The sequence below is a fragment of the Wasmannia auropunctata genome, unplaced genomic scaffold (assembly GCF_000956235.1).
Source record: "Wasmannia auropunctata unplaced genomic scaffold, wasmannia.A_1.0 LD335921.1, whole genome shotgun sequence".
Taxonomy (NCBI): Eukaryota; Metazoa; Arthropoda; class Insecta; order Hymenoptera; family Formicidae; genus Wasmannia; species Wasmannia auropunctata.
In genome coordinates this window covers 815,877-828,708 of record NW_012026969.1, presented here as the reverse complement: position 1 = coordinate 828,708, position 12,832 = coordinate 815,877, and the positions used below count along the sequence as shown (strand labels likewise).

Below are 12,832 nucleotides of genomic sequence, written 5' to 3'. Positions count from 1 at the left end.
ACTGCTAAGGAAATTCCTCAACGTTTACGTAACATGTGAAATGTAGTGCTTCCCGCGATAGATAATGTTTCTCTGATTTTCTTTTTTCACTGCGCAATCTGTATCGTTAGCTCTGCGCCAAATAAATAACGGTCCACTTATATTTTTTTCCTGAAAGCAACTGCAATACCTCAAGATTCTAGCGCTACTCTAATCGAAACGATCTAACATTTAAGAAAGCACAGAAAAGCACAACGAGTGTTCCTCTCATGCAACCATCGCATCCTAATTTACATTCTCCAATAAACAAAATCGTTTTACGGAACCGAGGTAACATTTTTAGCGAGTTTCTCTAAAACTATTGTAAACACGTATTTGACTTTTAAATTTGTTCACGTACGTTTCGTTAATTCAGATTTCGAGCATATATCATGCGATTACACATCAAGGTTTTTACTTACTGCGAATTTAAATATTTAGAACCGTGAAAATACGCTCCTCTCGATTCCGTAATCTGCTAGTGAAGATGCGAAATATCCGAGCATTCGATATCGTTTCGCGATGTAAACTTGATTAAATTTGCTGGAACGTGACCCCACAAGGAATTTTCGAAAAGTATTTTTTAAATAAAAAAAATCCCAAAATAATTTTCAGATATTTCGCACGCTTTTTGCAATGTTTCACGACAGCGGCTCTTAACCGAGATCTACGTATTATCGTTTCAAGTATCTAAAATAGAAGCTCGTGAATCCGAGCTCTTTGAACAAATGAGTATTGACTTCAAAGAAGAGCTGTTGGGTTCGTGTCACTCGTAATTAAAAATCCGCTGTGCTATATAACAGTAGGCACAATCTACAAGTAATACGGGGCCGCGAGGATATTTACTTGGACGCTTGACGGATCCTGTGAAAAGGAGAGCCTACCAGCTTGTGCCAAGCTGGTCGGGCTGGACAGGTTTGTGGGACTGCTCGTTTGAGGACTCTGGAATACACCAGCGGTTCGACCATTTCAAAAAGAGATTCCCGTTTTCAGTGGTATATCCTACTTGTCTACAGCTTGTCCGTACGTGGCTCGACGACTTCGCTCGCGCGAGCGATAAAAAATATGCGGGGTAAACGACAATTATTGAAAAAAAAAAAGAAAAAACAAGAGATCGACCGAGAGAAAAACGCGAATGAACAATTTCGATATCGACATCTGCCTTTTACCTTCTTTAATCGGATATTCTTTCGTCGGCCACATCAATTGTAAAACGTTAAGTTAGTTAACCGATTTCAATCCGCTCAAATGCAGAAATACAGATTACTTCATATTGATATTGATAAAAGCCGCTCTTTAAAAAAAAATTAATGTATTTCTTCTGTAAATAAAATTTATGTTATCACAAATTTTTTGGATAAACTTATATCAGGTTGTGTCTTTCAAGCATAGATACTAGATAATTATTATATACTGTATTTCAACAGTATTTTGATACAATAAAATCTTCTGATTTATTAAAAAAGCGGTAATTAAATAAATTTGGAATATTTGAAATATTAATTTTTTAATCGTCACAGTTGATCTAAGTTGAGAGATTAAAAGCTCTAACTGATACTGCGCATCTAAAGTCTAACTGTTCAGATATCGAGATTTTATCGTACAGACCGGATGGATTTAAATTATCCATTGAATAGCAATGAGTAACGCCGCTTATTTATAGACCCTATTGGCGATTGTACATTCGCGAGCAATAACCAAAACTGTATTTCGTTTTTTTTATTTGATATACGTGCAAGATCGCTCGGAGAAACGGATCTGTTAAGGCAAGACAATAATAGATTTATCGGATAATGACATAAAAATGGTCAAACTATCCTTAACTTCTTTTTGGATGCCATTTTACAGACATTTTCTCCGAGGATCGAAGACAGGTGAGAGAATAAAAAATATAAAAAAATGGAACGTCGCTGTAAAAGCGATGAAGACTCTTTCAGAAACGTGCAGCCTCGCGAAAAGTGCGTGTAAGATCAAGAAGAAAAGAAAAGAGAAAATGTTATCGTAGTCGATGTACGATAATCGGTTGTAACAACTTACATTGCTGAACGGCGTACTACTCGAATGATCCTCCTGGTCCAGAGGAGTGTGGAGTGGCGACGGAAAGTGTACGTTGCTCAAGTCGGGCAACGACCCCGTGTTGTTGCCTATCGGTATTTGTTGTCCCGGCGGTTGCGAGCTCGGGTATATGCTGAAATAAAAAAATTTCACGAAAATTGTAACTAACTCAATTAACTCGCAACGCAATCAAACAAAAGTTTTTATCGGATGTAATTTCACTGAGCGGTATCGATCGCGCTTAGTGTAAAAGTCATAAAAAACTAATCGTGAATCAAACTGAAAGGGAAACATTTTCAGAACTTCGGTATTAACACGAAAGCACTGTAACTTTTTAAAATGCGCTATTGATATCTTATCATTTAACGGTACGTACTTAATCCCAGGCACTCTAGGCATTTCGCATGAGGATCTTGGTCGTTCGATGAAGCCATGATGAGAATCTCTGTTGTCGTTTCCGCTTCCGGTCATAGCATGTTGATCTGTTAATTAAAGAACGTGATTTGTCAAGTTTCGTAATTACGTATAGTAGCGCGTCGCAAAGACTGTCGATAACGTTAACGTGCCGCGGATTCTCTTACTCCAGGCAATACCTTGTTTGCTATGTTGTTGCGCGATGCTGAATATAAAACGATCATTTATAATACAGAATCTTCCGTTACGGTTGTACAGAATGCATGAGGTTTCTCAAACTAGTTATCCAATTTCTCCGGAGCAACGTAATACCGCTTACTAACGTTACTATCGTATAACATTTCATATGCTTCGTTGTAGAGCGATCCCTGCGAGATTGCTCCGCAAAGTTTCGTGATTTGACGTGATTTAAGGATAATGTGTATCAAAACTGCACACCGCGTTATTGCTTCCGGAAATTTTGCATGTCACATGTTCGACGCGAAGAAAGGCGAAAGTTTTGTCGTGAGAGAGGATCGATTCGTTGATTAAATTTTACGAACTTTGTAATCGACGTGCAGCGAAAGCACCTAATTAGTTTCGCGAATGCAAGACAGTCACGTAAACGAAACCGCGAAAATCCTGGGTTCATAGTTTGCGAGTCGTGAAAGCCTTTAACGCGTATAGATTACGCCGCATGCACTTCAGAGGCGAGCGCGCCAGGTCTGAGGAATCAATCTCTTTGTAAAATTCTCTATGTAACTACTTGAGAGAAGCGGAGCAGTGTCGCGATATAACGAGGTAACGAGGCAATATGATAATGAATTTCCGAGCCGAGCTGATTCGTGAAAATCGCGTCAAAAGTCAAAGAAGCGAAATTCGCGAAGATGGGAAATGTTTTATACAGGATGAACCCATTAGTAGAGCGGCTGAACGACACTGAAAAACTGTGTTATTTTTTTCCTTTATGCGAATACGCTCGATTGCGCTCGAATTGTTAAACGTTGAGGGAGTAAAAACGCGATTTCGTCTTTACGCAAAATAAATAACGTAAAGTACACGGTGTGTCATTTAAACCTCGTATAAATTATTAACGGTTGACGAAATAACGTTTGCGCGCGTAAAACGGTGAGTTTTATGCAAGATGTATGATTAATCGCCCTTCTCTTTACGACGGACCGTGATCGACTGCAGTTAGGAGAAACTTTAAAAAAATGATATAGACTACAACAGAGTATTTAGATAGGCTAGACACGTTTCTCAATCTCCCGATACGAATTGAGGTGGAGTGAACAGTTCTGTTTTTTTTATTTATTTATAATGGAGATACTTAAGGAAACACGAATAGACATTAGTTCCAAGGCATTTAATTCCCATTAGAAGATAAGAGCACATAACAAGCGCTTTGACGAAACCTTGTATTACGTAAGGTCCAATATATACCATCTCGGCGACGCACAGAGACAAGAAGCGCGCCGATTTCTCGCAATCTTTCACGCAGCATCCGTCGTTGAGAGAAAGCGCCCGCGTCGTGCGCGGGTCATCCGGAGTGTACTGGTACACGACGGAACAGGTTTACGCATTATAAATAAAAAAGGAAAAAAGAAAAGAGAAAAACCGACATGCGTCGCTACCTCGTCGATGAGGTATGGCGGAGGTTGATTGGCAAGCCTCGTTGGCGCTCTGATGCAAAGCCGAGTCCGAGTTCGTTCTCCGCCAGGTATCCGGCGGCGGTGGCGACAGGTAAGGCACGCCGCTGTACGGCGACGTGTCGTGCCTCTTCTCCATCGGGCGAGATCGCATAGGTCCCACCCCCATGCTCCGGCTCCTGTTATCGCTACGGTACATGGCATTATGCTGCATCTCCTCCAGATTGCTGAGCGCCGTCTGCAAAGATACGCACAAATCCCCCTTGAGGATTACGATTTGCAGCGATGCGATTTACAGCGTGCGGGGGACTGCAACGTAAATTAACGACGGGGGAAATGTTTGCGAATCGTGCGGTAGCGAGCAGTGTGCTGTGTGCCTTCTTACTCAGCTGCTTCGTTGCGGCGTAACTTCTTGTGTACAATTGCTGTCCACATAATATTTAGATCGCAACCAGCAAATATATTCACAGTATAAAATGTAAATATCTTTAATTGTATATAATATATATATATATATATATATATATAATAAAAAAAAAAATATATATATATATATATATATTGTAAATATCTTTTTTTCGAAATTTCGATGCGACGAAATAATTTTATATTCTTCTTTGCGAAAAAAAAAAGACTAAAAAAGACACGTAAGTGCTATTCGTGGTACGAGCGTATGGCTCGATTATATTCTTCAAATAAAAATGCGAAAAGGGCAACCAGCGATATCAATGTTCCGGGAAACGAACGATTATAATTAACGAACACTCATTTCGCTGATAAGATAGGATTCCGGTGAATTTCATTATTCTGAATTACATAGTGCGCCTGAGAGGAATCTTTACGAAGACACACTCGCGTGCTTCATATGTGGGGGGAAGGAAGGAGTCGAGGTCAAAGCGAAATAATTCACTTCTATCTACGTGCTACGGTGGCAAGACCCGGTTTCCGAACCACCTCGCAACCACCGGCGAACCATTCAACCGATGGCGAAGAATTTTCTCGCTCCGCGAATCCCGCCTCATAAAATGTCCCGTCTGCTTTACGACCTGCCGTCGTTGTTGGCGTTATGAGTGGCGATTAAAACGACGTAAAGAAATTTAATGCGGGTGTTCGAACGGCTCGGATACCCATAGAAATCCCATTCAGGTGTCTCATCTGACGAAATTCATACCGCGTTCTAACGAGTGAGAAAATTCAACGTGTTTGAGCTTCGTGAATGTCTCACGTTTTCCGCATAAATTTTATATAATCTATCGAATGATCGTCGTCACCTCGCGGCTTTCTATCACGGCTATTTTTGCCGCGATTATCAAGTTTTTCAGCAAACAGTTGCAACACTCTTCCCTTACGGCGCCTCTCGCCTGAGACGCTGGAAGATGTGCAATAAGGGCCACTGAGAAGCAATATATCTCGCTGCTTTACATCTGAAGAAAAGAAGGCATTCTGCAAATTGGACGTCGCTAACGCGATCAGATGATACCGCGTTTTCCTTTTAAGAAACTCCAGGTGAGGATTATTTGCGATATTCTGTACATCTTACAATCATCTCTATTAAATTATTCTGCAGTTCTAAACTCGTCTTTGTATTTCCGCATTCGTCTCGTAATCTTATAGATATATAATGCAAATAATTTCAATCAACCATAATTAATAATCATTATAACGACAATGTTCGGGTTAATTTAAAGTTCGAGAGAGAGCTTTTCTGCGAGAAAACACGTATTATTAAAAAAAATTCCCTTTTAAATTCCCATAAGAAAATAAATGCCAGACTAACGGGGATGAAACGATCTTGTGGGATTTTGGAACTTCCTGTCTGCGGCGAGAGACTGCGAATCCAATAAAGAAATCTCTATCTGCTGCGTTGGTCGCCATGTGTTGGATGAACGTGGGTCGCACGGCTATTACCTAATATCTGTTGAATTATGCGATAAACACGGAACGTCTCTCCCACGATTATGGACGTTCGTGGACGATGTTGAACGACTGCGCGTGTCGTCCGCTCGTTAATCACATGGTGGTATCAATTTCGAAAGGCGTTTCGACATTATACTTCAAGTAGATGCGCGAGCAAAACATTGACGTGACACAACACTTTCTTCGAAATCAAACTGTCGCTATTTATGTCAAGTTAGAAATGCGAATATAATGAAATACTATCATGCGACACATGCGATTTCGATGCTGATATAATTTCTCGTTTGTTTTGTGTTTCCTTTCCGTACAATTTCGGCCTTGTGTATCGAAAGTGATGATAGACAAGGCGTTTATGACTAACGTCTCTCGTTCATTACGAGAAACCTTTGATTCTTACTCGCCGTAGATGTAGCGATATTTATATGCGACGCAACAGTTCCACGTAGTTGGAATTGCCGGTGACGTAACAGCTTAACCATGCGCGCAAGCATGCGTGTGATAACTCCCGCGATAGGTTTTATCGAAGCGTATTTTGAGGAAGCTAGCGCCGCGCGATACAAGTTTTAACGACCGGATCATCACTACGCTACGTTACCCTATTTGCATAATGTAATATGCAGAACGTATCGGCGTCTGGTATAGTGAGTGACGATGCAAGAATAGCTTCACCGCGACTTTTTTTACGTCGCATACACGAGCGGTACATACACACGTACATACACACACAGACGTGGCGCGTGCACGTGTCCGGGATATTCGTCGCGTCCGCGCGTATGATAACGTAGATGTTAACATATTCCATCGCGCATCGTAGTGGACGCTCGCTCCGGCCACGCCGGGCTTTATATAAAGCCTTTGTTGGGATAAAACCCCATCCAGAAAATTATAAATAACGATGTTATAAGCAGCCACAAAATGCTATTAACTTGTATGATTTATGACGACGATCGCGCCACCACACAAATCGATGGAGAGAAGCTACTATTTTAATACAACCTAAAACAAAAGACTTCTCTGTTAATTATTTAATTTCCAAAAAGGAAAATTTATCGAAACGCTTTTTTCTTTCTTTTCATGAAAAACGCGCGCGACGAAAACCTTTCTGCTAATTTCTCTCTAGAACGATGCTGGGAAAAATACGAGATAGGGAAAATAGGCCAAACGCGTATCAAATCTTTGAGAACTCCTCGGAAAAGAGATCGAAACTTTACTAATTATATATCAAAAATCTGAAAACGAAATGGTAACTCCACGCGGGTCGACGTCTTCATTCATAACTTTCCCAATGTCAGGGCCGTGGGCGTTGCACGAGACGGCGCGACGCGGCGCATCGACCAAGCCGCTCGTTGAAGAAACATACCTTCAATTAGTGTCGACGCTAATAAAAGGCATGTCCGTGTCCTCGCGAGCCATATTCGCTATATTCGTCCCAAAAGTTAAAGCCATGCAGCAGGTCGATTTCTCGTCTAACTCTTTCTCTCGACGAGAGAAACGATATGAGCGAAACGTTAGCGCTCTTTTAGACAATCTTCTCGTTGAATACCGTGTATTTCCCGACTATAAAATACGTTGTCATTCTAGTCTAGAAACGAATGACCCATTTGAAAACAATGTGAGGCCGTTTATCACTTAGAGCGCTCTGGCGGTTTTCATATGTATCTTCATACACTGTTCTCTCTCTCTCTCTCTCTCTCTCTCTCTCTCTAGAAAATAAGTTTCAATAGATTAGAGAATACGCGGTAACGTTCATCGTCACTACTGTTCCTGGCGTGTCGGCACGTGCCGGTGAACGCACGCGACAGCGACTCTGCTTACCTGCATTTCCTGACACGACGCCAATATTAGTCTCGCGAGAGCAACGTGTGACGGATGCGAAGCACATTGAGGGTTACAAGGCTGCGATCGATGTTACATGTACGGTCGCGTCGCCGCGCCGCCAGCCGATTCCCTCCCTGTGTTTCACGTCTCGCCACGAAGAGGCCAGAATGTAATTACTCCGCTATCCATATTCAAGAATGAGATTACCGCGGAGAGCGAGTCTGTCAAAGTATAATATAGACGGCACGTTGCGCTCGCAACGTATCGTTGTTCATCCGATCGCCTCGCGGAGTGCAGAGCACTATATCAGATGTATGTCGCGTACGGTCGGTCCCGAATTTAAATTTATTCCGATCCTCACCTTACGATACGAGAGAATTGAAAGGCACTGAGAAAGATCACCGAATATAATAACAAAAGTTGAAAATATTTTTCAGATTTTTGTGCACAGCCTCCTAAAAGCTCTCGCTTGTGTTATTTACATGGAAATCCAGTCCTGATCTCTCACCCAGAGCGAAACAAGTTTCCAACGCGAAACTTCGCGACTTTCTACTAATCATTTATATACTTTAATGGTTTTATTATAGCGACTTTCTATTAACCATTTGCGTCTGATACTTGTGTCCGTATTGGTCGCTATCTTTTCTTTCGATGAAAAATATTACATGAATATTTAAGAAGAGATATATTTGAAAACGTGCCGTGGATTTAACATCTCATTTAATTTATGCAGATAACAATTATATAAAATTGATCGTTATTAATTTGTGAACAATTTTACGTTGCAGATAATCCTTTTAAGCTGTTGGATACGATAATTTATTAAATTCTCTTTTAATACAGTATTGTGCAAAAAGAACCGTTTTCAACCGTTATAAAGTCGTGTACGCGTCAATACGCGTGGTTCATGCCCGAACGAAGAGGAAGGGCGAAATACGAGGGAAAATCTTGGGTCTGTACGAACAGATTCACGGCATAATTATTTTCAGTAAAAAATTAACATCCTAATACAAAGTATCAATTTTTTTGCGCAAAAATAATACAAGCATTCGCACAGTTACAAAGCGGAAGATTTATATACCGACGCTAAGAAAAATTTCGCGACGGGGAAGTTCATCTTTTTCCCCGACTTGAATGAACTTTAATTTGGACTTGAGCCACGATACTCCGCTATTAAATATTCATCCGGCTTATGTCCTTCGACTTTCACAGATGATATTCAAGGACACTGTGGTCGATCGAACGCCGATGACACTTTCCAGGTTGTAATTTTATCTTCATTTGACCTCTTATGCAAGTCGACCGTCCGATGTCGGATCGCTAACGGTGCAGTGGAATGAGAAATTATGGAGCGAAGCAGTCCCTCGCGCGAATCACGCCGTGTAAGAATTTTCTCAACGAGAAAATCAAAGACCCCCCTATTATATTGGATAATATTACGTAACGCGAGATAATCAAACTTTTTGGGCAGAATTATGCTGGAACTGGATTTCAACTTCGGAAATGTGTTTCCTGCTAAAAATGCAAAACAGGATTTAAGGCTTGAATGTAAATTAGCGGCATCAGACTTACGCGGAATATTAATCGAACGTTCGATCATCGCCATGATTCAATGCGTAAGGTACATTAGAGGCGGAGAGACGGTGGCGAATGATTAAATTTTCGTTAATGGAAGATGGATCTTAATGGTGAGTCAGACCGAGTTAGACCAAGTATTTTTGTGCAGCCTGCAGAACGGAGGACGTGCGAGACGCGTGTTATGAATGGGGCGAGAAATACGCGCGTTAAAGAGGTCGGGAACCGATCCGTCGCGGAAGAAGCTTCCCTTTACGACCTGCTGCTCCACCTACTCGCTCGCAACTCTCTGCTTCAGCGACCTAGGTCTCTACCCTTGCCTTCTGATGACAATTTCGCTCCACCCACACACGCACGTCGTCGTCGGTCATCGTCACGACGCTTCGCCGCCGTCTGCCGACTCTCAACGGCGATGACCCACTTTGACGAGGATACCCATCGCCATTCAAGGCTGCCGGTTGATAAGAAAGAAGCAGGACGTACGTCGCATTTCTGATCGAATTCGTACGTCGTGTTTGCGTTCCGCTTTTCCGCGCGAACAATGGATTATTCTACCCAAAGTATCGATCTACGTGCGTCTTCTCTGAATTTCATAAACCGTCATAAAGCGGATAAAGCAAGAAATAACAAGTCTATTGGGAGGTCTTAAAGGGATTGCTTTGTTAGTACACGCCGCGAACGTTATAATCCCCGGGAATCTCAATGCGAAACGAACGTTATCCCCGAAAATCGATTACCGTGTCAGTCGCAACGGGCGGATCAAGGGACGGGGATTTTGCAAACGGCAGTAAAGCGCTCTACCGCGAGAAACAACATTGACGCTCTCGTGAAAATTTCGTGACAATCGAAGCTGGGTGCAGCAGTTGCGGATGCAGCAGCAGCAACGGCCGTAACAATCGGCACGCCGGGAACGAATGAAACTGGCGAGTACCTGCACAAGTAACGCGATCAATATTCCGTATGCGAGTGCACACTTGCCCCGAAGCACGTGTACGCGGTGGTGTTTGTTTTCTGCTGTGCTCCCGGAGCTTGCGTGGTTACTCGCATCGTTGGAGGAATACCCTTTCGCGTGCGAACTCTCCTCGTTCTAAAGCCGGGAGCACAGACTTTTGCATAACGCTGCACAAGACATAATGCATAAGAAAATCAACCAATTAGAGTCCTTCATTTCATATTCTGATTAGTTGATTCTCTTATGTCTTGTGCGTTATGCAAAAGTCTGTGCTCTCGCCTTAAAGACTACAGAATCCTGGTGAGCTTCTTTCTTCTGCGGTATTTTTTTTTTTTTTAAGATGTAAAGTTCCTTCGCAAATAGTGACCAATTTATAAATTCATTTTAAATGAAATTTAAGTTTTTTCTTCGAAAATAATTTGTTCAACTTTTTCTAGTCAACGCTTAATATTTCCAGCCATCTCCTTTTTGTTCCCCGTTTTTTTAAATCACGGTAATTTTAGCATTGGACAAACATTTGAATGGGAATGTTAGACGTAGCTCCGAAACGCAAGGTGCAGGTTACGGCGATATTATTCTGAGGTTGCTATTTATATTATCCCGAGAATGAAGGCTCGTACGCCTTATCGCCCACGGGGCTGCCATTCAATTAGATTGCGCCGACAGAGATCGGAGCGCAAGGCTAAGCCGAGGCTCTCGTCGCGGCGACATGAACGGCGGATAGGTGCGCCACGGCACGTGCGCAGGAACAGAAATCCGCCGGAAATTCGATCGATTCGTGTGCGCGCGAGAAAGTTGGACGAGCGGGAAGACGACGCGAATGCAATCGCGACGACGGGGAGGCCTCGGGAGAGGCGCGACGAATGATCGAACGGCGGGGTAAGAACCCGGGAAGGGATTTCTTGACCCCGATCGCGCGCGATCCGAAGAGAGGTAGACTGCCCGAGATAAGACCACCTCGGTGCATTTTCTCGCGCGATCGAAACTTGACCTTGACTGTCTTGGTAGCAATGTACCTGGGCCTTTACGCTATATAATTGCGAGCGATTTTTTTATACTTGCACACTCGGTATGTCGAGCGACCCGGAGCGATCGAGAGAGAGAGAGAGAGAGAGAGAGATGAGCAACGACCGTCCCAGTCGGAATCGGCATTAAGAAACGCATCGTCCAATTTGGACAGCGCATTTTGGTAGGGCACCGCATGTGGACTTGGGATAATCGGATATCAGAAACGTGTGCCGGCAATTTGTCGCACCAACTGGTAATAGAAACTTGCGCGGGATATAAGCGGTATATAGGACTCGTTTTACCCTCAAACCAAAGCGTTGCATCAAGGTCGGAGTATATTAATAAGCACAGAGCTCTCCGTGGCATTGTAATACTCGTAGACTAAACACAATGATTTCCCATTGTCCTGCGTGATCGATCAATTTCTCGCGGAGCTATAAGACAGCTCACAAAGTATCACTTATTCAGGAAACTTGCAAGGTCTGTCGGATACGAGGAAACGCGGCTTTACATTATTCCGAATTACATACAATTTTGCGATACGTCGTATGAGTTTCAGCTAAAATACTAAAGAAGTTCGACCGTCCACGTTCGAATTACATACAATTTTGCGATACTTGTCATCTAAGTTTCAGCTGAAACGCTAAAGAAAATCGATTCAAGGGAATGCTTACAGATCTCATTATTGATATCCATGAAAAAAAAAATTATTTGTTGAACTACTTTCTTGTGCATCGTATTATTTCACTTGTTAAAATATACTTTTACTTTCGACAACACGCTTTCTTTAACATGTATTTGCTGCGTATAACCCCACAAATGTATCAACTGTCTAAATGCGCACCGTCAATCGAATTACGTTGTATCTAATTAATTTTCAATGATTGCTGGTGGACGGAAAATAGCGCGTAATAGAAGGTCAATCAGGCGAGTTCATCGATTCGACGTAACGCGGTTAAATTTGAGAGTGCTGTCTTTTGCCCTCGCTTCGCAAAGACTTACGGCGCAAACGTCGATAATAATGCGGTATGTGACGCGGTTTCGATATTACATTTCGTTCCGCGATTTAATTGCTTCGTTATGAAGTGATACGTGATACGTGCTCTATGCGCGTGTACTGTAAACTGAAATACGAATTCCCTTTGTTTATTACCTCCGGCAGCGTTACATATTGGAGCCTCCGTAAGCAAACAATTACATTCATTGACAAATTGCAGCAATCGTACAATACAAAGTCTGATGTATAATTCCAAGTTATTACGGCGATAATATAATCGGAAGTACAAAATTAGTGCACAAATATAAGCATAGTTAATGCAAAATCTTTTTTGAATCCTTTTTTCCTTCCTTTTATCTCGGATGTAAAACGACAAAACTAGCCAATTTTCAGTTATTATCATACCTAGTGATTTCGTATCACGATGTTGACGATGATTCTTGCAATTTA

The 12,832-nt window shown here is 42.1% G+C and overlaps 1 protein-coding gene across 2 annotated transcripts in view; it reads right to left on the bottom strand.

The window, feature by feature from the left end:
• The window catches only part of LOC105455141 (CREB-regulated transcription coactivator 1), a 29,456-nt gene that overhangs the window by 9,184 nt on the left and 7,440 nt on the right, over positions 1-12,832 (bottom strand). For both annotated transcript variants that reach the window (XM_011698226.1, XM_011698225.1), the window contains exons 3-5: positions 4,089-4,353; positions 2,450-2,555; positions 2,056-2,206 (exon numbers count right to left, since the gene is read on the bottom strand). In XM_011698226.1, coding sequence (XP_011696528.1) covers positions 2,056-2,206; positions 2,450-2,555; positions 4,089-4,353 — 522 coding nt within the window. The remainder of the gene's footprint in view (positions 1-2,055; positions 2,207-2,449; positions 2,556-4,088; positions 4,354-12,832) is intronic.